Source organism: Pocillopora damicornis, chromosome 11 (assembly GCF_964200805.1).
Source record: "Pocillopora damicornis chromosome 11, jaPocDami1.2, whole genome shotgun sequence".
NCBI lineage: Eukaryota > Metazoa > Cnidaria > Anthozoa > Scleractinia > Pocilloporidae > Pocillopora > Pocillopora damicornis.
Genome location: NC_142680.1, coordinates 3,546,726 through 3,573,496, shown reverse-complemented (window position 1 = coordinate 3,573,496; position 26,771 = coordinate 3,546,726). Strand labels below are relative to the sequence as shown.

Here is a 26,771-nt window from a genome sequence, read left to right as displayed (position 1 = left end):
AAGATGAAATTATACCTTTCGAACCTTTAAAGTGCTTCTAGAGTATTCCTCATTTACCTTGTTTTCTACCAGTTTTAATTTTTTTCTATTTTCTAATGGTTGTTAGTGTCAAATTACGCCCCAGGGCATGAATCATCAGAATTGAGTATGTCACGCATCTAATTTACACTTCATTGATTATTGCCCCATAGAGAAGTATTCATAAAATGTTAATGGACATCTATTTATGGCGTTTGTTCTTCGATTCACCACACAAATCAAACTACCTTGACATTGCCTTAATCAACCTTTCTCACGCTGAAAGGTGTTCAAGAAAGCCAACTTGGTAATCTTTCGCTGAGTATTCAACTAATTTTGTTGTACCAAATAAATGTGTTGAAAGCAAGGGAATTTCTTGACTGAAAGACATGTTTCAAATAGATCTCAAACTTATTTCATTATACTGGCGGCAACGTCAAAAAAACTTTGAGGTCGCGCTACCTCGTTTGAGCTCTTGACAAATTCAACCGATTTTTTTTCTAAATTTTTCTTTCTTAGATATCTAATAATCCCTGAATTTTACAAGAGTTCAACCAATCACTCAATCGATAAAATCATTCTCAGATACATCTTGCGTGACCTCTTTGTTTGTTTGTTTGCTTACTTATCATCTATTATGCCGCTTGCGCAATTGCGACATTCGGTGACTGAAACATAGAGTCTGCGCGATAACTAGCGACTACACATGACTTCTAACCATGACAAGGATACACAAGTAAGGCTCATCGCGAATTCTCAGAAGCCAGCCTCACCGTCCATTAGCTCTTCCTTGAGGTAAGAAACGTCCTGCTTGTATTTCCGACGTTAAATTACGAAAAGATACTCTAAGAGGTGAAGGCATTAGTTCCAACTATCGTTTTAACTGCGCCGCTAAGTTTATCGACTTCATTATCCGTGATGGCTTGACTACATCATTATATAAATACCGCCGTTGTCGCCTCACTCGGGGATAAAATCGTTATTTATATGTTTGTTAAGGGCTTTATGACAATGCTTACAGCGAGCTGGATAGAAAACGGGCGTTTCTTGGGAAATTAGATGCCGAAATTTCCTTTCGCCTGAGGACTATTTGATAAATACTCGCATAATTTTGTGACTTGATCAGGTTCGATGGTAGCGTCTAATTAATTCACATATCATGTTATCATAACATTTCGCCACCTGCACTCAAACATAAAAGACTGTCAGTATTATTTATAGCGCATTATACCCTGGAAGATAGCGTTTCTTTCTTTGGAAATCCTTTCATAATTATAATCATATACAAGTACAAAGGATTCTGCAGAAAACAATAATTCACATTCTCTGCAGGACAAAAAGGCAAACAATAACTTAACTATGTTGGCAGAAATGTGTGGCAGTTCTAAGGCTTGTTAAAAATCGTTCGCGCTTAGTAAATTCTTGTCTTTTTTGTAAAGATTTATCTGTGAGGTCGACAGCATTTCACAAGATTTTGAACATCTTCATTTTTAAGGAGTGAAGAGAACTTGTTTGTGCATGGTCATCTTAGTCTTTTTCAAGTAGCACTGTTGTGCGGAGGTCACAACTTGTTTAACCGGAAACATCAAATTCGTTAAGTCCAAAAACCCTGCAAGCGTTAGTTCTTCCTCGTAAAAATACAGTCCGTCAGGTGGGATTACATTTGCACAAAAATAGACTTGCTTGTTGACGGGTGCTTTCCCGACTTCGTCAATTTTACATGCAACACTTGTCATGTTTGTTTGCGTTGGAAAGTAAAATTCAAATTAATGTTGGGTAATCGTACTGGAGAGTCTCAAATCCACCCAGACCTTTCCACGATCAAGCTTCATAAAAAGCCACATTAAAATTTTTCCTATGCATGACTCATTTTAAGACCGAGAGCGGGAAATAATGGAGCTTTCTGAGGCATCGAAAGGGTACCGAGACCGGTTCAGGGCACATTTAGATGACTGTAACATGAAATAACTAACAGTGACACGCATTACTTCATTAGACTATAGACAGATAACAGGTGACCGGTAAATCACATAGAAACAGTCCCTTTCTGCAGATATAACCCTGAAAAACTAGTGAAATCATCCTTGATCGCCATGTTTGCGATGAAACGCAAGATAAGCCATCAATACGTGACGTGTTCGCCAACAACTGTGACCTTGACGCCAACTTTGGCTTCTGAAATGCCGATTTTTAAATGAGAATCTGGGATTATAGTTAATTTGTCTCATGTTATATACGCTCCCGACCCGAAAGCTCTAATCCTCTTATTAACTTCGAGGTAGTTACAAATGAGTTCGTTATCTTAAATTTAATCGGATCCTTGGCGGGTCAAACATAAACGCTTTATAGGCGAGGGTTTAATACAACTTAACCCTTCCACTCCCACGAGTGACCAATAATGAACTTCTCCTCACAATATAAAAACATTTTCGAGCAGAAAGGTAATGAGAAGAAATCGATCATCAAGTGCGATATTATTTGAATAAACTTCAAAATTTTAGAGAGAAAATTAGACGAAATGTATCATCAATCATGATCGAGCGGATAATTGATACTTAGATTTGCAAGTGAAAGGATTAACCAGGACTTGAGAACTGCATATTATAAGCCGAGATTTCTATCATGTGATGGATTTATGATAGTCAATTAGTAAGGGAAGACCGAATCAACTTTCACGCGTAAAAATCGATGGCGAATCTTACTTTGTTAGTGTTAAAGCACTGATCTTCTTAAACTGAACAAAAAGATCAGCCCGTGTTTTCTCTTTTTTTTTTTTTAGAATTACACACTTATTAGGCTCCCAGCTCGACTATCTATCATTAACCCTTTAACTCCCATGAGTGACCAAGACAGAATTTCTCCTTACAATATCCATACAATATCAAGCAGACAAGTGATGAGAATAAAGAAGTATATCAATTTGAGGATAATCAGTTGATCCAATACTAAATTCTCTGAACTAACATTATAAGAATTGTATGGTTGACAGTAGGGAGAATTACAAACTTGATCTGGGAGTTAAAGGGTTAACAGATAAGCTGAGCTTATACACGCATTTTGATTGGTTCCTACCTATGATTTATTTGAGGACAGACGCATAGATGACGTCACCATGACAACAACATTTTACTTTTTCATCGCACAAAATAAATAGTACGAGTAGCCTAGCCAATCAGCTCGCTGCGTTAGTGATAGGGCGCTGGTTTATTCATTCTAGAACTAAATAGATGGCGGAATTTTGAATTTAACGCCTTTGAACCAGTTGTGGTTTCCGATGGCCACAAAGAATCTTCCGGGCTATTTTTTTTCTCCTTTTTAAATTATTCAAAAGACATTCCAGAAACGAATAAAGGCGGTAAGTTTCTAGAGAAACTGTTGTGTTGCGTTGCGGTGGAAGAGTATAACAGGGTAATTTAGTGTTATCAACAGAGTTGAAAACGTAAATTGGCCACCGTAGAGTTATAAAGCTAACGCTCGAAACGTCAGCCTTCAAACTCTTAACGGTGGTCAATTGACGTTTTCAACTCAGTTGATAACAGTAAATTACCCAGTTACATTCTAGAAACGTTCAGTAATAGACCACAGATGACGTCAAAATATGGTAAGAACAAAAAAGTGGGACACAGGGAGCAGCCAAGTGTGTCTCTGATGTTCTCAGGTACCACATTTTGATGTCATCTTTGATCTATTATTGTACAGACCCACGACAACATGGAATTTGTTTGTTTCGTATGATAAAAAAAAGCAAAATGTGCGAAGATATCTATGCGTCTGTCCTCCAATAGATCATCATGGTATAAGAACGAATTAAAATGCGTTTATAATATAGTAGCCTGGTATTACAACAGAGAAAAAGATTACACCTCAGTAAAGTTGGAACTTAGTTAAGACTGACAAATTAGTTTCCTTGAGCGCTAATTGGTCATCAACAATGAGGAAGTTTATAAAAAAGTAAACCCAGAAAGGATAATACAGCAGACAAACTCGAACTGGTGTTGTCATTGCATGATGGCAAATTTCTCCAGTGAAATCGTAGAAGTACAGAATCTTTAATAAGTTGTTGCTAGTTTACATTCGCTTTGTGGAACCGAGAAGAATCAAAATGATCCTATACATTCGCGGGTCAAAACTGTAGAGTATACGAGGGTAATTTAATACCATCAACTGAGTTGATAACGTCGTTAATCGGCCACCGTAAAGAGTTTCAAAGCTTTGAAGCTCTTTACGGTGGCCAATTTACGTTATCAACTCAGCTGTTATACTCTCCCACCGACGCAGCACTACTTTCTTTAGAAACTCATCCCCTTTATTCATTTCAGAGTTTATGGCCAGTGTTGGAATGTAGTTGTTTAGTTGATTTTATCAGTCGGCGTAAAATTGACGTACTTTGATCGATAATCATTATCTGTATTTTCTTGAATGTAAACCGTTTTCTACCAGTTTAACTTTCCGAATTATAATTAGCATAAATGTACCGCCGGGTATTTTCAATGAGCTCCTCTTTTAAATTGACCGATATTATTAAAATACTACTTGGAAATGAAAGACTACGTCGGTCTTTATACAAGGTTCATTCTTAAAATTGACCTAAAAGGGCTCAATGGCTCCCCCTCTTCAAATTTAATGGGGTTTTTTTTTAAGAAAGGGGCTCAGAGAGGGCCTTCGGAAAGGGGTTCGAGCTGTGAACTTTAATATATTTTATGTTCGAGCTTATTTGTACAGTGTAGTCACTGAGAAAACGAGGAAGAGAAAAGAAATTGAAACAGTGAGAGACTATAAAGTTCAAAGTGAGTTTTAAAGCGCAACTGTCATATCAATTTTGTTTTCATTTTGTTTTCAGTAATGTTTTTGAATACTTTATTTAGAAAATAGTACTAAGAACGCGCATAAGCAAAATGTATTGCACCGCGTTGACGCTTAGATGTACACTTAAGAGTGGCTTTTTTTTCCGAAGTGCCGAAATCCCGTTAAAGCGCCCACTTAATACAAATTTAGCACAGATTTAAACGGTATCAGCATGAATCCTTCATCAGCACGAAACATTTTGATTTCATCACTTCTCGGCTTGAAGTACATCTTTAATTGTTAAGGGCACCCTTAAATTAAAAATAGATTCAATTGTGGCTTTTAAATTCATTGAAATCAATGTAGACGAGTATTAAAATTTGACTCTTTGAGGAACAGATAATTTTCCTTTTTGACGAGCGTTGGAATTGTTTTTCAACGATAATAGAAGCGGCAAGTCGAGAAAAGCCTCGTTGAAAGAAGAGATCAAAAATCTCTTTCTTGAGATTATCATGAGTTTAACTTTATCTAAGCGTAACCGTTTTAAATTTAAAGAGAACAGAATGGTTATTTCGAGAATTTTCAAGTTCAGGAGAAGAATGTAAGCGTCATAGTTTACGAGGGTGAAGTTTCTTTCTATTCCAAGTAGGTCAGAGAAACTGGGACAGAAATGTCATAACACGGGGAGAAATCGGAGACGAGAGCCTTAAAATTTGAGAGAACTTGTGTACGACACGCAATGTTAAAGACAATTTACCACCCCTTATGTGATTGCGAAGGTGGTGAACAAACATTATTTTTAGCCAATGAAATCTGTTTCCGCATCAAACCATCGCTTCCATTGAAATGGATATAATTAGAGTTTGCGGAAAGAAAGATTGTGGTATAGTTTATATTCTGTTCTCTGCACGCATAAATTAGCTGGGCTTTGCATATGATTTGTAAGCGATGTGTCACCGACATACGACGGTCTTCCATGTAAACACAGATTATTCAGCAAAGTTTGCACAAATTGTATGGCTGGCTGGTACACTGCTGCGATTAATGATCGTAAAATGAGATCGTTTTGACGACTACGAACTCGGTTTTTAATTAATAGCAACGTTTATGCTCGGTGGTAAGCTTCTCACTCAAAGAATTCTGTGTATGTATCATAAGTATTATGGCGACGACAGAGTTACATGTTAGAATCAGCTCGACACCTTCTACAAACGGAGAACCTAGTTTCACGATTTGCACGTTCTGTAACAACTCAACAAATGGGTTCGAGAAGCGTTTATTTGCGACAACACAACCAAAAGGACCTTTTTTCCCTGTCTTAGCCGAGCTACAGGGAAAGAAAACAAAGTTAGACGACCTCGGTCGAGCGGTTGTTTGTGTGGCATGTTTTCATCATCTTTTGCGACAATGGAGCAGTTTTGAACGAAGGGGTATTCCTGTTCGTAAGCGGGAATATAATATTATTACAGGTATGCGATTCATATGATTATTCATTTACAAAATTGTTATCTAGAAACATCGGGGCTTTCGCTTGAAATACTTTTGTTACCAGTTTACTAGGGCAGTCTGATCACTACTGGAGACCTTTGTTTGAATTGGATCACCGAGACTAGGTCGATAAAAATGTTGTTAACCACAATTTTAGTACCTTAAGCGCCATTCCGTACGCTACCGTATTTACAGACCGCCTCGGTTGCGAAAAAGGTTTATTTATGATGGTTCCCATGATATCACTTAGTAGTTAATTTATTTACGTCTACCGAGAAAAGCTTTCGAAAGGTGATTTAATTTTCGAAAGTATCTGTTATTCAAGCATATAAACAAAAGGAACTAATTTGTCTGAAATCAAGCGTTGAAACACATCAATGAGTTTATTCTCGTGGGAAAAAAGCTTAGGCTCTTGTTAATTTGAATTTGTTTCCATTCATTTTCAAATGTATTTGTGTCTGTCAGGTCGTCCTATTCCATTAACTTATAATTTACTTTTTAAACAAACTTGTAAAGAACCTTTTAAGCACTGTCTTCTAAAGTAACAGACAAGACATGGTATTAAATGCAACAACTAAGATGTTTTTATTTACTCTTTGTGAAGCATATCAGCATTAATACGACCTCGGGAAGACAATGTGAGGTACATTTTGTATTTTTAACCTCTCCAAATTGATATGTTTTTACATATTTGTGTCCGTTTAACTTTGTGCATAAGCAGATAATGTTTTAACTCTGTATCACATGAAATATAGAGAACTCGAACATTGCATAATTTGCATATTTCCTGATGGGAAATTGGGTATGTGAATTTAATTAAACGTAAATTGTGTGCACTTAAAATAACTGTTTACCTAGATTTGCAGAGGCGGGTTCCATCCCTCATCAAAGAAATGCCTCAAGAACGAGCTATGGCTATCCTATATGCAAAGACACTTGCACCAGCAGACACCCTTAAATAGCTCGAGATTGTTCTTTTCCTTCTATCAGTCAGTAACGTTCAAATGCCAATACTCTCCATTTAAAAGAGCTCTTCCATTGAGTGTCGTAAAACAAAGACCTAAATAAACTAAACGACCATTCATTACAATGGGAAATTGTCTCAACCCTTTAAGTCTTTGGAGTGACGAGCATTTAATTTTTTCCTTGCAATACCACTGACCCCTGAACGAAACATCAAAGTCACAAGAATAAAGGAAATGATCACAAACTAAAGAAACTCTTGATTATTAAACAAACTTTTCTTGTCAGCATCTGTACAGAGAGCAGTATGGAGAGTATGCATACTGATGCACGCTGATGCCAGGGTATAATTGGTTCAAGAGTAAGCTAGAACTTAAAGTGGAAAATATTGACTGCCTTAAGCACAGAAAAAACAGCGGTGTACGAGTCACAATTGTTTTCTGATTGGTTGAGAGAGTGACGCAAGTTTTCTTGACCGATTAAAGAGCAAAGTAAAATAAGCCAATGCCACCCTGGGTTGCTTTGCTTTCTCAGTTGTAAATTACTTTATCATAAATTTCTTGAGATCTTAGCTTTGAGAAATGTGGTGTATATCTATTCCTGATGATAACATTCAGGGAAGCCACACACCAGGCTCAGGTTACATTAATCTCTGGAAAGAACCAGACAGCTTTAGACTAAAGATAACCTCAAAGAGAATTCCTTAAGGCCTTCAGGGGGAGATTAACCTCGTAGCTACAACCTGAATCACCGGGGATGGAAAACTGAATCGGTCAACATTTCACCATTGTGACATAATGTTTTTTTAAGTAATTTCCAACTTTGAAAGGGTGAATCGGGACGCCGAAATCTGTTTGGTAGATAAATCTGATAATTGGCGAATTTTTCTTATTTCTTAAACAAACTTTGTCCAAGATTAAAAATTCTTCCATAGCTAAGAAGTGAATTGAACACAATTAATATGTATACTATTTTTGAACAATTTTTCTATTGCCTTCATTCTGGCGAGACAATTCAAAAGCGAAACTATCAAAATGATACCAAAATACGCACACGGTAACTGAATGGAAAGAATATTTCTTGAGGTAGACGGTCTGAAACTTTCTTTTTCGAGGTTGATAATTTGATTAACTGATAGGGCTCGTGAGGTGAGTTTCCTTTCTTATTCAATTAACTTACTTTACCAAGAAAGAGTAAATTGACAAACCAAGCTATCAAGCTACGACATCGCTTGAAACTTCTCTGTTATGGTAATTTTTTTAACAACCTTCAAGGTCAAAAATTACTTTTGAACTTCGGGACGCAACTTACCTGTTGTTTTTGTAATCCCTCATTACAAATTATCTGAGTAGCTCTGTAAGTTCTTTATTTTTCTTTATCAACCTATTTTCTTTCTTTATTGAATGTTGGGTGTACTTCAATCGTGCATGTATCATTGGAAAATTACTTGATTTTCTTACACTGTTTCAGTTACAAGTGCAATTGCTAGTCTAAAACATTTGTTAAGGATGGCCTTAAATGCAAAATTTTAGTTTTAGCATCATGACGGGGTAATTTCTGCAAAAGATTCTTCAATTAAGGCTCATTGTTTTCAGTTTTGGAATAGACACAAGGAATTCAAAGTCAATACATTTTTGAGAAACAGTTTGCTTCAGTTTCTTCAAACGATGTATTCTCGTTTTATCCTAAGATTGATATTGTCTTGCAGCCCAACTTACAGCTTTTCCTGATGGATTTTTAGAGAATTATGAATTATTCAGTCGTTAAATTATACTACCCATTAGTATCATGGACCACTGTTGCACAATTATGGACGATATTGACTTTTATCTTGCGAAATGCAAATAACTTGCGGTATTTTCCTTCCCGTGCTGCGCGATACAATAATGTTTTGACTTCTATTATCTTTTCAAGTTTTCGTATTCGTCCGATTTAGTGTCGCTTCAGAATTGATTCTTAGTCAGGCAGCTGTTAAAATGTTTTGGAGTAATTAAAGACTTACTCAGTGCAGTCTTGTCCTGATAACTCTTTCTAATTTTGGAAATGGTTTCGAGATTCAGCAATCAAGATTTTCCTAAAACATCAGAAGTTAGGTCTTGAAGGTAAGAAAGCCTAACACGCTTAAGCTTCTAGGTCATGTATCGAAAAATTTAAGAGAAAACAAGCTTTCCTTGAACATTGTTTAATAATTCACATAAAGTTTGGTCTTGCTCCTCTCAAGTCTAGCTGAGAGCTTTCCGCAACGAAGACGTACATCTAGTGTATCTTTATCTCAGCCGGAATATTAACAGGTATTCTTTTGCAAGCAGAGCGTATTCATCTTTTTAGCTAGTTAAAAGCTGTACAAGAGCTTAACAGCTGCAAAGGCAGTAGATTTTTCAAAAATAACCTCGTTTGAAGACTTATCTATTACGGAACACTGAACTGTTTTGCGCGAGTAAACGAACCTCGAACCAGATTTGAATACTGGGGGAGGAAATACGTGCGACAAGATATGAGCGAAATAGAGGTCTCAGTGAATGTGTTAAAACTTCATCGACGCTTATTCATGCTAGAAACTTACTGCATGGCTCCCTCAAAATTTAGTAGCCAATAGGGACGTTTTCTTTAAATTAATTTTGAAGGTTTGAAATTTATTCAAGGATGTGACTGACAACCATGTCAAATTTTAGGATTTTTGTCTCCACAACGCTATAAGCACTTACCATACTATTTCGTTACGGGTCAAAACACGTAATATATAATTCATTTGGTTTATTTTGGGCGTTCACAATGCTAAGTAGTATGAATTCATCATGTTGGCGACAAATCATAATTATTTTTATCGAGAGTTAATGGGCGAAGTTTTCAACGTGAAAATAATTTGTTGGTAAACATATACGCGTGAACAGAGCATAACCACAGGAATCAAGGACTCTTAGAAGAGACTTCATTGAAGGTGTCAGTAAGTCCAGAAAAAACACACACTTGACTCTGATGATGACTTCCGCTCAGTTTTTCGAAACGTCAGTCACTACAATCAACAACTGTCCTTCTCAGGACTAACCTCACTTGAACGATCAGACTACAGTCTGTATTCCATCACCAGCGTCTACGAGAGATTTTCATCGTGAAAGTAGCATGTGAGGGAACAGCAAATATTTCCGCACTACTTTTGCGTGCCCTGTGGCTCTATTATTTGGCACATATTTAGCAACTTTTAAACAACTGTTTACAAAGCTTAGTAATGAAGAATCGAGAAGTATTTTAGTGAGTTCAAACGAGTTTATAATGATTTCAATAAAATAAAACAGGCAGGCATACAAGTCCAACTCAAGAAGTTTGCAGTCTTCTTCTTACTTGTGTTTGTTTGTTTGTTTTTGTTTTTTTCATTTCAGAGGAGCGTGTGAACCACTACCAGGTCAGACGTGAAGAGGAGATACGACAAGAGGCCGAACACAAGATAAAAGAAATTCAGGATCGCGAGGACAGAATCCGACGAGAAGCCGAAGACAGGTTCGAAAAGTATCGACAGCGTCAAGCAGAGATCCGACGGGAGGCCGAACAAAGGCTACTCGAGGAACAAGCCAAAGCTGAGGAGTTCAAAAAGCAAGCAACATTTCAGCTCAAAGAGGAGCAACAGCGAGAAGAAGAGTTACGACGACAAGCCGAAGATCGAATTCAGGAAGAAAAAGAGAAACGAGAGTACATACGGCAAGAAGCAGAAAGACTCCTTCGTGAAGAGAAGCTATTGGACGCACAAAGGCTGAAGCAGGGTTCCATATCACCAAGCCTTGAGAAAGTAACAACATACCGGACTGAAGTTATTATTCCTTCCACCGTCAAGGAAACTGCACCTTTGAGGGAAATTACAGATAAAGGGGAATCCGAAGAGATGGCAGGTGTAATTAGTGAGCAGGAGCTAGACGCAAGACGCCAGAGGCGCAAAACGATGGAGTACGATCCAGAAACGGGTTGTTACAGAAAAATAACAGCAGATGACGATAAAGAAAATACCTTGGTTGAGACCAGAACAGAGAGAGTGGAATATCGTTTTCGTCTCCGCTCAGACGAGAATGCAAAGGAAACCTCAGAGAAGAAAGATACCTCCTCTAATCCTGACAAAGCATCAGAGGACATCACAGTGTCAATGGAGCCAGTAAAATCCTTTAGTACTGAACAAACTATTGTATTGAACGGTGAGGATAAATCGAAGAGGAAAAGTAGTGAAGGCGACACTACAGGCGAAGAGGACCTAAAAAAAGCTGGTGACATAATGAAAACCAAGTTTGAAGAGGGTCGGAAGAGATTCGAGCAAGAATCAGTTGGAAAAAAGAGGAGTGACTCTTCTAAACAGAGAACGACGAGGACAACATCCGACGACTCTCTAGAGGAGAAGATCAGAGAAATGGAAAAGAGGAGAGAACGACTGCTTCTCAGAGGGCCATCGACAGAATCGAAAGACACCTTGGGTCGAAGACCGTCGGAAGAAGGAAAGGACTCCTCTGTTGTCAGTCCCGGTGAAGATTCAAAGAGTCTGGTTGATGATGGTACTAAGAAGCAGAGAAGTCGCAGTGAACGAAACAAACGGCGCTTAACAGCCGAGGAGATGACTTTTAAAAAGTCTCCTGGCAGCGAAGAGGATTCAACGGGGACAGATGCCGCAAAAGTACCAAAAAAAGATGTCAAAAGCGAAGAACGCGAAATAGAAACGAAGAAAGAAAGTTACAAGATTCAATTGAAAAAGGTCGAGAAACCAGAAAGACCAGTAGAAGAAGACATTGTCATGACTCAGGTGAAAAAGGTTGAGGCCTCAGTTGACCTCATGAGCTGGGACGACTCCACCGATGGACCTACCTACGGTAGTGAGGGGGATCCAGCTCCAGTTGCCCAAACAGAGTTAACGAAGAGGGCTGACAGCACTGAAGAAGAGCTGTTTTCCAGACCGTCGAAGCTGGTTGACATGGAAGCCCCTATCAATGTGGTTAAAAAAGGAGATGTTGAGACCGTGCCCAACTCTAAAAATCTTCTAGACCTTGAAGAGGTGAGTAACTTTCGGAGGTAACAGATCCATAAGGCATTAGAAAATATTTAATTTTTTCGCCCTATACCTGTTCAGGGTACCCTGTTATACTCTCCCACCGAAGCAGCACCACAGTTTCTTTAGAAACTTAACCCCTTTATCCCTGTTCATCTCGAAATGTCAATGGTTTTATTCCCTTTAAAACTGTTGGGGAGAATGGGAAGGGGGTGGGTGGAGTCCAGAAAGTTAAAATGGATCCCACCAATCAAAGCTAATTGAATAGAAAAGATACAGGAAACATATATATACCAAAACATACAAGTAGAAATTTCTTTTGATGATAGGACATTATGAGGACAGCCTTTTAGTGAACTTTACCAATGCTGATCCAGCATTCGCTGACGCACAACTTCGATTTAAAGTAAAAACCAAAGGGACGAAAGTAGTTAACATTAGGGACTTTAAGGGATGAAAATTCGAACATTCCAATTTTAAGAAACCAGGAGAAAACCCTACTTAATGACTACTAGCGGTACTGAGGGGATTAGGAACTTTGGCGGTGAGTTTGGTGCGGGACCGAGCTTGTTGTCACATTAACAATGGCTATTCTTAATTTACACTTTGCATTTGGAGGGTTAAGTTTTGTCCAATAAAAGGCAATTTCAATTAACGATGGTTAGTTTAAAACAATAACATAATTTGATGCTTGTTTAATCCCTCGGCTGGTATTATTTAATCTACATAACCATTAGGCGAATAAGTATCGTAACCGTAAATCGTTCAAATCTGTGGTGTTCTCTACTCCTTATTGAAGTGGTTCTCATGTCGGTAATCTCTCTTAACCAGGCATCGGGTCTGTCATCAGCACCCATCGAGCCCATCTCGACATGGGACAACAGAGGTCGCACAAGCAGTTCCGCCGAAGAAGACCGAAGACGTCGCGAGAGAGAATACGAAGAAAGGAAGCGAAGAATCGAGGAAAACCAACGGCGAGCGGCGAAAGAGCTCAAAGTGAAAAAACTCTACGAAAATGACGTGAAGCCCTGGAGAGGAGAAGAGATCCACGAAGGAAAGCACGATGATGTATCCATAAAGGAAAAGAGGCGTTCGTTGGTGGATATGTGGGAGTCATTTTCTGAGCCCCACACCAATGTGATGTCTTTTGAAGAATACGAAGATGAAGAAATGCCTGAAGAGAGGAACAAAGTCGTGACTCTCGAGAAAAGAGCTGTGTCGGTGAGTACAAGTAAATTTTTTGATTGATAAACGTCACAAAGTTGAACTGAGGGGTAGAAAAATTGCAGCGGTTTGCAGAGAAACTTGTCTGAGGGATTAGGCCAATTTTGGATCTTAAACTTAGCTTAGATTTGCCTCAACTTGTTTAAAATAAACAAACTTTTCAAGGAGGTAAGAATGCTACTAGTCGTCGATTATCTTTCTATCAGTCTTCTCGATCATTATCAAACGGTTCGGAACACACAATATTGTTGCGTTGATTAATGCAGTTAATTGTTGCTGGAAACTTGTAGTGCGTTGATTATACGAGTCAAAGTAGAATAAGACACTAGACAGATCAACAGCTCATGAAAATACAACGTCGATAATTTTGTTCAAATTACACAGGTGGGATTTTGACAGCGAAAACTAAGGAAGGTCCATGTACTTATCAAAATTCGATTTCTCTCTTTACACAAAAGATTGACTCGCAGCAACAGAATTTGAATTTCACACCTTGTATCAACCAAAGAGGCTGATGTGTTCCGACTATACAAGTGTTTTACAGTACAAAATGTTCGATAACCGAAACAACAAAAAAATCCAACTTTGTTGCCAATATTTCAAAGACAAAAAAATAATATCAATATATTTCTAGTGCTGACTGTGGAAACTTAACAAAACGGATTGTAATGATATCAGACCCGAATTCTGGTAGAAGTCCAGTTTTCCCCAGAGACTCCATCAGCGCTATTATTCATACAAATTATTCAAAGTTGGGAAAGGTTTACCTTTGATAGTACTTATAATTTCGAGAATACTTAGCTACATATCGAACGTCACGTGAAAGGTAACGATAACGATCTGTTTATGTGTGGTATAAAAGTCTCTGTTCGAATTTCCCACCAAATTGACCTAGATATAGTCTTTTTTTTAAGAATAAGGTTTACCATTACTGAGGTACGCTAAATCTGTTTGACCCGATCTTTTGTTTTTGCTTTGCCGAATGACTACCAGGTATACTTTGAGTGATTTTTTCACATTCATACAAATACTCCCCAAGTTTATTTTCATTTGTTTGTAAGAAAATCTAAAAAAATTAACAAGAAATAGTTATTTGATCTCCTATCGGACCGTTTCACGGTCTAAAGACTTCATTAGCAGTCTCTATTGTCTGTTAAGATAAATGACAAGTTTAGATGAATTAAGAGAGAGATTATGCAGTGCGTTAAGACAGGTTGAAATTTTAGCAGTGCTCGTCCCACGTATAACTGATCTCACCTTAGTTATTCCCACTTGGATTTCTTAAGTGCCCCTTGAGATATTTGCATAACACGCATGTCTGTACAGGTCCGTTTCATAAAAAATCGCAAGGTTTCTCAAGCTTGGGAGTAGCGGCGAGCTAAATTATACCAGAGTTAACAGTTAAGATGGTTTCAATTTAATTTGGCGAGTAGTTTGATCCGTTGAAAGAGAAAGACGACGAAGGAGACATGGAGGTCGAAGTTATCACCACAACACGACCATCTGCGGACACGGACATCAACCCAAATTTGACTGAGGAGGAACAACGATGGGAGAGCGCTGGACAATTCCAGCCAGGCCGGCTACAAAAAACTGTGTTCCACAGCTTGTCTGAAGCGGCCCCTGTCGACGAAAAACCGACACCAAAGCCTCGTAAGAGTCGATACGACTGGATGAAGGGGGAGACAGAAGATGACCAAGCGGCGCTTGTGCCGACGAAGTTAAAAATTGACCGGCAGAGTAATCAACTTGAAGATGGGACATTCAGGTGAGAAAATTTTAATAGTCTCTCTACCAATCTTTGGCAATTTTGCCGACCGTTGCACTGAAAATACAACCGACTGCAGTCGAAACAAGCAGACGAGCACGTATCTTAATCACGTTCAAGTACCGTTCCACTTGCCTGACCTCCATTGCAGTTAGATTATCAAAATGCCTGGATTTTTCTTTTAACGTTAAAGTAATGCATAAAACGCTATATTTTTTTTTTACATTTGTACCGCAATATTCATGGCCAATACTCGAGGGAGAGCTCTCGCTTAATCCAAACGGCACGTAGTGTTGGTTTAAGGATTTAAAACCTGAATTCCTGAATCGACTTGTGGTTTTGAGTTTCACAGCTGTGTTAAAATCAATTATTGCTAAATTGTGTTTTTTGAATGACTTCTTCACCGACAAAGTAGACTTGCGGTCGCATACGTTTGACTCTTGATTGTTTTAATGGCTGTGCGTGGGTCTAAAGGGCCTGAAAATACTGATGAAAAATTCCTGTCAAGTATTAACGAAATGTTATATTTGATATTCTTTGTAGAATTTTGTAAATGTTTTAAATATGTTGTTTGTGGTATGGATGACTAATTCAAACACAATGCTTTTATTTACATGTTCACCTCATTCATCGTCATCATAAATGCTGATTTAGTATTTTTAAGCAAACTACAGTGGTAATTATTTCAAGGAGATTTGTGAAATGATGTGTAGTTTTGAATTAGCATTTAACTCGGTAGATCGTCACGCCACCTGTCACGCGGTATGTCACGCATTCTTTTTACTAAAATCAAAGACCAAATTCATGTTAACCTTTTAACTTCCACATTAGATTTGTAATTCTCCTTACTGTCAACAATACAATTCTTATAATGTTGGTTCAGAGAATTGAGTACTGGACCAACTAATAATCTCCAGTTGATAGTTTTTTTTATTCTCATCACTTATCTGGTTGATATTGTATTGATATTGTAAGGAGAAATTCTGTCTTGGTCACTCATGGGAGTTAAAGGGTTAAATTAAAAGCAACTGAAGAATATAACAAGACTCTTGAAACAACTCATACTTTGCCTCTTCCGTCGAGATTGAAATTTCTTTTAATTAATTTTCTTTTCCAAATGTTTACAAACGTTTCCTGTTATTTCCCTTTTTCAGCAACGGTCAAGACAGAACAAGTCCACCCGAGGTAGCTTGAATATTTATTTAAGATTCTTTAAATGATACAATTTTATCTCATAAAGCAGTGGTATCGTTGTGTAACTGTTCCATTTCCTTAACCTGTTTGAATCTTTCGGTAAAGTGCAGGAATAAGGAACGTTTACGTACAAGTTAAGTAACGTATACTCTGGAATGGACTGGAATGGACTGGACTGGACTGGACTGGACTGGACTTACCGTACTAATACCCCATTCACACTGGCAAAAAAATGTGTAGTTAAACCGGATTTAACTGAATGAAAACAAGAAACAGAGAAACGAGGAACCGAATTTTCCATGGGATTCAAGTAGTCCCTTACTTGTATTTTCAATGTGCTGCATTTGAAGTCGACAAACATCGGTTCAAGTAGCTTCTATGAAGAAAAAAACTCAATCGTATTAAACAAAACGCCTTCAAAAAATGTTTAAGCTTTGGTGTGAATGGGGTATATGTTTAAATGAGACAATGAAATAAGGAAAGGCAATTGAAAGTCTATTTTGATTTTTTTAGAACAAGAAGTTAGATTCTACGCGATATGTACCGTTTAAAAAATTAGAAGCGACAACTTTGTCTTGTTTAGTATTAGTTTTTACATTTTATGTTAGAGCTTTGAATATTAATTTCACTGCATTTCCCACAGTGAATCGAGACTAGAGAAGAGCAGGCTGACAGAAGACGCGCGAAAAAGGACTCACGTGAGAAACGAGACGCGCAGAGGACAGGATGCGTGTAGCAATACTGCTAAAATATCTCCTTCTGACATATAACGCAAGTCTGCTTCTCGTGAAAATACGCTCTAAAATTTCCACTTTGTTTTACTCCTTAGCCAGTCTCAAGGAAGGTCAAGACGGAAAGCCATGATTTAAAAAGCAGCAGCGAGAGCGAAAGCGAAAGCGAGAGTAATGAAGGAAGTGACAGCGAAAGTGATAATGAAGAAGAGAGGGTTCCTCGAGTGGATACCGTTGAAGTTCTCAACTCACAACTCACAGAGGAGGAGAAACAGTGGGAGCAAGCGGGAAATTTCCAACCCAAAAAGCTAAATCTTTCTCTATTTGCTGGGTTTCAACAAGCACCTGCGAATGCAGCAGACAGACCGGCACCAAAGAAGACACAAGGAGCATCCCAACCCTCGCAGTATAAAAAGCCACTTGTGAACAATGAAGAAGAGATTCCCGTTCCGGCTGAAGTGAAAGTTCAGGAAACTGAGCCAGAAATGGAGGACATCAGGTAAATTATTTAAGGTTTTGGGAACAACTCTTGGCGCAAAATCACTTCATTACATTTGCTTACCGTCACGTTTGGTTTGGTTATTTTCTGGTACGAAGTAGTCAGCGGACACTTGAACCCCTTAGAATGACTTGGATAAAATTTCTCCTTACAATAGCACCCCCAAATAGCATATTAAGGCCACAAGAATATAGGAATGATCACCAACTAAATTCTCCTCATCAGCACCTTAGGAAATGTATACAGAAAGCATGGAGAATATGCAAACTGATTTTAGGGTGTGAAGGGTTCACTTCAAACACGTGTTTCGTATTTCTCCTTTTCAACTGTGTTACGTTTTCTTGTTGATCAGTTAACCCTTTAAACTCCAAGATCTCATTAGTAATTCTCCATACTGTCTGTCATATAGTTCTTGTGATGTTAGTTTGGAGAATTTGTTATTGGATCGACTAATAATCCCCTTGTTAATATTTTTCTTTATTCTCATCACTTTCTGCTTGATATTGTACGGAGAAATTATGTCTTGGTCACTCATGGGAGTTAAAGGGTTAAGGAAACTTGCTACCAACTTATAAGTCCCCTTGTAGCTGTTGGGTGTCTTTGTGCTCATTTCCTACGTGCTAAATAATGTATTGATTTTTCAAGAAGACGTTGCATGTTAACCCCTCTAATCTGGAAAATGTCTAGTACTTGATTTCTCTTTAGAGTATCACTAGTGAATTAAACATTAAGCAAGACTAACAGATGTGATCGCCAACTAAACTATCTCACGATTGTTGTACAAATTCTCCTTGTCACTACCCAAAGAAATCCTTTACGTCAAACTTGCAACTAATCCATGAAATCGGAAAGACATCGATTGCTGCACTTTTCATCCCAGAAATGGAAATATTTTAGAGATAATTTCATGTAATCAATCCTTCACGCCGATCATCATCTGTTCAGAATTCAATAGTGTCTCATGATGATGATATGATCTCTGAGTTTTAAATCTATCGACCATACTTCATTTAATTTTCAAATTTTTTTCAAAGAGAAAAACAGCTCTTTTAATTTAAGATTTTTTTTCTTTGCAGTCCGGTTCTTGAAGTAAAAACAGAGACAGAGGTAAGGTTTCAATGTTATCTTGTGATTATTTTTTCTACACCTTAGAATTCAATCGCCTTAGGATGTTCTGCTGTAGGAAAACGAGTTGAAAGATTTTTTTAACGCACTGGTAAAGTTGGGGGCGAACTTGTTTCACTGCAGGGGGCGAACTCGCAAAGGGGGCGAACTGGTATCGAGAGACACTTTTTCACACAATATCCCGGACAAATCGAAGTTATTAGAGAGTGAGGATTCGAGAGGGTAATTTAACAGTAATGCATTTAAACTCGTCATGAGAGTCTTGCTAATGCTGCAATCATTAACCTTTTGGCGAGATGTACTGGTGAAGGTGAATAGTATGTTTATGAGAGTAAAATATTAATTAATAAAAGCGCAAGATGCTGCATACAACACAACTATTAGCTTAAAATCTGCGCCACAGCACTGGCTAAATCACATTAATAAACAAATGCAAAACTGACTACAAACTGTTCTTACTACTTTCAACGCATTTAGGAAATATATTCTTTTGTTTTCTTCGTAATGGCAACGAATTATTTAGACGACTGCAACTAATAAACGAGCTTTCTAACACACAGTTTACTTGTTTAGTTTTTAAATGTGAGCTTTTTGTTTATATTAAACACCAGACTGTTAAAAGTAACTTAAGCCTGAGCATGCGCTGCTGCTGCTTATTGTGTTGTTGTATACCTGGCTTAATTTCTCTTGAGAAAGAAGACAACCATAGCTCTTGGAGAGGAGGGCATTGAGGGCTATCACTTTGACTCCAAATACCGGACAAAATATCCAATAAAATTCAAACACCAAATCGAAATAACTTAACCCAAAGGTTCGAAGATTTTAATCTAATTTTATAGTTTGGACTATTTTAAAAACGATAAAAAACCATTTTAGATTTAAGAAAAAAAAAAACCTCGGAAACCGCTGCGGATGTCAAAGCCACAAAAGAAGCCACTTTGAATAGAAAAGATCGAAAAACCGATTTCGAAAATTACCAATATTGAAAACAAAAAAACCAAATGCCCTCCTCTCAGTTCGATAGCTAAACCTCATTTAGCGGCTAAACTGTACTAATCACTTGTAGCCTCTCTCATCTTCGCTTTACACCTACGCGTATGAAGAGGAAAGTGACGACGACGATGACATTCCCGGTTGGAGAAAGGTAGAAGAGCAACGAAGACAACAAGAACGAGAGGAAATCGAAAGAGCGAAAGAGGAGGAAAAAAGACGACGGGAACAAGAGGCCATGGAAGAGGAGTCACAAAAGCAACCTGATTCAAGTGACGATGAGTTTGAAACCAAAGTACGCACAAAGGAAGTCAGAAAGATTAATCCAAATCTGTTGTTTCAGTTCATGAAAGAGGCAGACAAAGAACCAGAGAGACCCCTGAAATTGTCGAAACCCAAACAGCAACAAATAGATGTATCCAGTGTCTCGTTGTCAGAATCTACACCCGTTGTCGACAACCCCTCCGAAGACGGCTATGCAGGAGACCAAGAAAGAGAGGTGGAAGATGAGTACGAAGAGAAAGTACGGAGCGGACAAGTAAGAAAGTTGAAGCTAGTTAACAGTCCTTTTCTTCAATCGAAGGAAACGGAGATTGCTCCTGACTACCGTCGGGATGAGCCCCGTAGCTCTCGAATTATCAAAGACGAGATCTACGTAGAGAAAGTTGAACACTCGACTGTCGAGTCTGCGCCAAGAAGAGACTGGGAAGAGGAGGCAGATGAGGTATTCAAGCATGCCGCTGTCCTTAGCGATCCACATGAACGCGATCATACGTGTTTTGTTAGTACCAAGTAGTTGACAATTTTTTGTCAAGCGACTTATCAACGCGAACCATACACTAAATTCGTAAGGCGGTCTTTAGATTACGTATTGCAATCGAAATCACACTGTTCTTTAGTTTAACAAAATGTACACCTGTGGAGTGATCCGGCTTGCTAATAACAAACACAAGACAGTGTAATATTGCTGTTCCGCAATTGCACCATTGAAAATAGTCACGTTTTGTTTGTTCGTTGTTTTCTGTTTCACACTTAAGACCAAACGGCGGCACCCATGTAACGCCCTATCACCTAACACCTACTGGTGGTTTATAATTTAAGTTCAAAGTGCTATGGTCCTTCGTGGGAATTGTTTCAATGATGACGCAACTCCCTTATCTGATATCAATAAATTTAAGTATTGCGTGAAAAATCATTGCAACAGCTGTAAAGTAGACTAACATTTAACCACCGTGGTATGGACCACTACTATGAAATATGAGCGCAAAAATATTCCGTACGTAATAGAAGTCGAGTTGGTGTCAGTGAACAAGTTTTGCACATTTTCTTAGACGTGATTCGTTTTTTTTTGTCATTAGCCTGAAGTCGACAACGTTGCTGGCGCAACTTTGGAGAGTTACGAAGAGGAAAGTGAAGATGATGGTGTTCCTGAATGGCGCAAAATGGAAGAAAAACGAAGACAACAAGAGCTGGAGGAAATTGAAAGGGCCAGATTAGAGGAGCAAAGGAGACGAGAACGGGAAGCGCTTGAATCCAATGAACAGGAGGATGAAGATTCAGTCGATGATGAATTCGAAGCAAAAGTTCGAACCAAGGAGATTCGAAGAATCAATCCTAATCTGCTTGTTCAGTTTATGAACGAGTCAAAAGAAGAACCCGCAAGTGATAGAAGACCCAAACAGGAAATCGTAAAAACTCAACAGGTGTTGGTGACGGAAACCACGTCCAAGGATGACAGCGATCATGAAGATACTCTGGAAAAAGATGACGAGTTTGTCGAGGATGAATACGATCTCAAAGTGAAAAAAGGGCAAGTGAACAAGCTTGTCCTTGACAACAGTCCTTTCTTGCAAAAGCAAACCAGAAACGAGACACCTGTTTTGCAAACGAAATCAGAACCAAAGACTAGTAAAGTACCTAAACAAGCCTTGCAGGATTCTTTTGTGCGGGAAGAGGAGCTTGTTCAAGTAATTGATGAAAAAGTTGTGGAGTGTCAACCTGACTTGGGTTTCCGTGAAGGAAACGAACACGATGATTACGAGGTAAAAGTTAAATCCAAACTTGTTAAGAGGTTAAGTCATGACCAGTTTCATTTTCTCCGCAAGCAAGAAGAAGAGGAGCGTAAAAGGCTTCAAGAAGAGGAGCGACGTCGAATAGAACGCGAGGAACGCGAATTACTTAAAAAAGAGGAAGAGCGTAGAAGAAGGCTAGAGGCTGAAGCCCGTGCTAGAGAAGAAGAGAGGATTCGCAAAGAAGAGGAAATCAGAAGGCAGGAAGAAGAAGCGAAAGCTCGTAAAGAGGAAGAAAACAGGCGTCGGCGTGAAGAGGCTGAACGAGTTAGAAAGGAGGAAGAACGGTTACGAAGAGAAGAAGAAGAGGAGCAGATGCGCATGGAGGAAATGCGGAGGCAAAAGGAAGCAGCTAAAAAGAAATTTCAGACCGGAATTTTTGATGATGTTCCTGTGACTCGTTCTGAGAAGGATATATACAGCGTGGGGCGTCTTGATGCGAATAAGTTCTTGCAATTCCAGCAAAGTCCTACGGAAGAACCAAAACTGAAGTCAAAAGCGCGGTACGACCAGAAGGTAACAAAAGAACCCAAGGTACCAGAAGCTGTTGTAGAAACTGTTCAAGTGGCATCTGTTGATTTGATTGAAAGCAGTCCTTATGAGGAAGACGGAGGATCTTTGCTATCCGAAGACGCAGAATACGAAGAAAAACGAAAGAGTGTGGGAAAACTGGACAAGGAGTGGTACATTTTACAGCAACGAAAGCAAGCGGAAGAAAATGAACGGCGAGCCAAAGAATTAGAAGAGCAAAGGCTAAGAGAAGAACGTAATGAAATATTCCGGTTTCAGGACGACGGTTCCACTCCAGAAGTTGTTGGCACTTTGGAAAAAAGAAGAAGCAAGCTTAGCGCCGACAAGTTTAGTGTTTTTGAACAGGATGCTGTGGGAGGGAACAGTGGACCCGGAAAAACCCAAAAAGAAGGTTCAATTATGGTTAAAAAGAGGGAAGAAGTTCAATCTGCACCTGCAGAAATAAAAGAGTATGAAAGTAATGGAAAGATTAATAGAAAGAATTATGACGATGACAATGTTATCATTCTCGGAATGGATGATTCCGAAACAGTCCAACGGAAAATGCGTCTCCAGCGAGAAAGAGACGAAAAACAACTGCTTCGCCAAGAGGAGGAAAGGAGAAGATTGCTTGCCGAGGAAAGTTTGGACTACCGTGACAGTGAAACAGAGAGTGATAAACCCAAGAGTGTTGGAAAACTGAATTACCAACAATTCTCTGTGTTTCAGCAGGAAGGACCAGTCGCTCCGATAGCAAAACCGCGCAAGCAGGACCCGCAAGTGATCCAAGAAGTGGTCAGTGTCAAAAGTCAGGAGGTAGTTGAAAGCTCTCCAGTCGATATGAACGAAGCTTATGCCTGCCACGGGGGTCCTGCTGAGACGCAAGAAGATGTTGAGTATGAGAAAAAGATCAACGCAGGCCAGAGACTTGATGTGGAAAAGTTCTTGAATGCCAGGTCTCAGGAGTCAGTAGAGAGAACACAACGTGCTAAACGAATGGCAGAGGAGAGAATGCGTCGGGAGCAGGAAGAGCTGGCTAAGTTAAGATTAGAGGAACAAAGGCGGATGCAAGCGGAACTTGACGGGGGCTATGAGAAAGAAAGTGATCTTATTCAGCCGCTGGAAACCGAAAGTAGGAAATCTATAACCGGCTCCGATTCTGAAAGGTCACGAAAAGTGTCCATTGAAAGAAAAACGTCGACACCCATGGAACATGAGCCAGAGAGTACCGAAAAAGGTGTTGGTGTTGGTGTTGGTCGTTTACCAGAGGAACTTCGTTTACAATTTGAGAGTGATAGCAAAAATACAAGTTCTCGACGACAGTCCACTAAAATCAAAGGCTCAAGATCACTAACAGACGAAGAATCGACAAGGACAAACTCGATTGAGAGTCTTCGCAGTATTTCTGGTGAAAGTATGTCTTCTGGGGCGCGAGAAAAAGACATGAATGGAACCGCTAGTATCACTGAAAAATTGTCGTCCTTAGACAGGTAAGTACAATTTAATTTCAAACCTTGTGGTAATATACTGATTTTATTCTTAGTGCTAGACTCACGGTCCATTAAGAGCTCATTTGGAAACTTCTGGCGTAACATACCTGTGTGAGATACCGATAAAAATCGCTTAGTTGATTCGTAATCAGGTTTTTCCAATGCAGAATACGCTTGAAACTTTCAGCTTTTACAGAAAATCGTAAACCAAAACTGCTATGATTTCGAGGACATGTTTACCTTCACGACCTACATTTATATACCACGAATGCTTTCTTTCAGGAGAGAGTCCAATCAGGAAGTTCAAGTGGAAGACAGAACAACAGAGGTGTGTTTTATAAACTTTTTCCACACATTATTTTTATACATTACTTTTGGATCTGTCCTCTCGCCAAAAGAAGTAAACTATCTATGAATGAACAGACAACCTAGCTAATTTCCAACCAAGATGACCGGAACGAATGAAAGCCTTTTATTAGGATACATAGACGTTTACTTTGTGACATTTTCAAACATGTAAATAGAATATATCACACGTTTCAACAACCACACAGTAATCTTTTTTTAAGTAAAAAATTCAAAAAAAATTCCAGTCATCGGAACCGTTCCACTGCTATCAGTAGAAGACGTAGTAGAACGGCGCCCAAGCAAAACTACATTTTGTGAGCAACTCATGGGCCAGTTCCAAAAGAAAACGAACAGATTAGCATTAGTTTCACGAGAAATAAGTTCAGATGTCGGATTTCACAAGATTTCGCTACTTTTTGATGATTCATGTTTGCTTATGCCTGGATATAGTTTTGGTTTCGAGTTCCAGTGAGACAGATGTTGAACTATACACCTGCTATGATAAATAATCTTAAGGTTTCCTGGTTATAGTCTTACTCTCCAGAGGAAAAACCAATTCCTAAGAAACTCAACACGAGTATGTTTGCTGCTTTTGAGAAGAGCGACCGCGAACCAGTACAGCTTCGGCGTGCAAAGAGCGAGAAGCGTGCCAGACCCAAGAGCATTGGAAACGTGGACTTATTGATATGGCAAGATGACGCTAATCTTTCCCATCCTCCCACCGACGTTTCAAAAGGGGGATCTGGGCGCCAGCCACGACCAAAAAGCATTGCATTTTGAGCAACGAATGTTGGCCAATAATCGATGAAACATATCATGATGTAGTAATTATACGTTTAATTGTATAGCTATAATAATTGCGATAAACTTTGTGCGAAATTTGAACAATTCGGTTGGTCCGAATGGCGAACGATCCACGTTTGATTAAATTTCGTTTTGAGAGCTCTTAATATTATGATACAAAAGGTGTAGGGGGGGGAAGGAGGCACATCTCGCTTTAGCATGTTCAGTATACTCCAAGACAATTCAATACAACACTTACCCAAGTGCTATTAAAAGCATCTTTTTCACGTGATTAGATGTATGAAACGTCATTTTTCAACAAAAACAGTTTTCATATCGTTAAGCCAGGGTATGACCGCTGAAAAAAAAAAGAAAAGAAAACGACAAAAAAAATAGTTGACAGCATAGCAAAATTTCGGCAAAGGTTAAATATGTTTCCAGTGTTAAGTTAGTTCCTAATTTTTTACTTAAATTTGTTAGTCAATTTGATTAACCTTTTGTTAATGACCAAGTCGACAAGAAAGGGTTAGAGTTTTATAGAATGGAACTTTACGATGGGTTGTTGGCTGTCGACATCTTGCGTTACGCATAACTCCAAGTTTACAGAAATGTCGAAGATGTAAAAAATTCGTGGAGGTTTTTTCATAAGTTTGTAACCAGATAAAACATTAGCACCGAAAAATCACTTTAAATCTTTACTCTTAATATCTGATTGTTAATTCTCCCCTCTAGCTGCTTCACATTTTCTTGTAAATTAGTTACGAGAATTTGGTGTTAGATCAAGGTAACAACTTCTACCTGTTTGCTGAATAATGCATGTTTTTTTAATAGTGGGGAGAAGTTTCATATCAGTCACTCGTGGAAGTTGAAGGGAAGGGTTAATATCCTTTATGAAATCATTATCGTCTTTGTCGGCGTATGTATCAGTAATGAAAAATGATAAGATATCGTAGATAGTTATACGTGTATAAGCTCTGAAGAAATTTAGAACATTTTCAAAATCACTCTTTGAGGGCCCATGATTCTAAATAACCCACTGAGGGCCCCATACTTAAACGAACCCTTCTCATATCACCCGCTAAGAGCCCCATACTTAAGCGAACCTTTTTAGTATCACCCGCAAAGGGTCCACTACTTAGCTTTACTCAAAATCCCCGGTTTTCGCCCAGTCAATATCAAGATCAGAATTCGAAATAATGGTAGATTTTGGCTCAAACAGGAAGACCTATAATATAACAAGGTCGTCAATTGAAAGATCATTTTAAGAGAAAATTTCAGCTTTACAACAGGCGAACAATATACCCAGAGAAAACAGAGGTAGAAAATCAAAGCTGACCGATTCATATTGTTAAATTTTCGCCCGCTAAACAATTCTACAAATTACAGAAACTGTCATTGGTGTTTTCTTTGTAGGACTTGACTTATTTGTAAGTCAATCATTTGGAATAAATAATTTAAATTAAGTCTGAGTACTTGTCTTGATTGCAGTGGTATTTGCGGAGTATTTTTATTTCTACTTTCAGTCGCTCTAGCCTTGCTTTTCTGCGAGATACAATTTTCGACGACACAAAAATATGTAAGAATGAACCTTCGAGGTAACTGATGGTTTCACTAACGACCAGTTCGCTAATGTCTCAGGTCGTTTCGCCAACGTCTTATGGGTCGTTTTGCTAACGTAGTACAAAACGTTCAGTGAATTCATTGGTAGAACTTGATCGACTTCTAATCAACCGAAAAGTCGTAGGGGAAGTCAAATAGTTTCAATACAA

General features: G+C 38.6%; 1 protein-coding gene across 4 annotated transcripts; it reads left to right on the top strand.

Moving 5' to 3' along the window:
- Positions 1-672: 672 nt before the first annotated feature.
- LOC113679019 (uncharacterized) lies at positions 673-26,465 on the top strand. 4 transcript variants are annotated; one of them, XM_089187708.1, is made up of 11 exons: positions 673-813; positions 10,632-12,277; positions 13,103-13,492; positions 14,929-15,263; positions 16,418-16,448; positions 17,287-17,687; positions 18,764-18,794; positions 19,879-20,526; positions 21,161-23,871; positions 24,154-24,199; positions 24,751-26,465. In XM_089187708.1, the coding sequence occupies exons 2-11, from the start codon at positions 11,129-11,131 to the stop codon at positions 24,997-24,999; spliced, it is 5,991 nt and encodes a 1,996-aa protein (XP_089043834.1). In that variant the 5' UTR covers positions 673-813; positions 10,632-11,128; the 3' UTR covers positions 25,000-26,465. The 4 variants fall into 4 exon arrangements, with proteins under 4 accessions (XP_089043834.1, XP_089043832.1, XP_089043833.1 ...); XM_089187706.1 differs by lacking the exon at positions 673-813 and adding an exon at positions 5,723-6,272; XM_089187709.1 differs by lacking the exon at positions 673-813 and adding an exon at positions 9,216-9,356.
- Positions 26,466-26,771: the final 306 nt, after the last annotated feature.

Bases quoted from the DNA above. Each gene is read 5' to 3' on its own strand.
- LOC113679019 (XM_089187706.1), top strand. From the start codon at position 5,966: ATGGCGACGACAGAGTTACATGTTAGAATCAGCTCGACACCTTCTACA. The intron at 12,278-13,102 runs GTGAGTAACTTT...TCTCTTAACCAG, and splicing joins ATCTTCTAGACCTTGAAGAG to GCATCGGGTCTGTCATCAGC. The intron at 17,688-18,763 runs GTAAATTATTTA...TTTTCTTTGCAG, and splicing joins CCAGAAATGGAGGACATCAG to TCCGGTTCTTGAAGTAAAAA.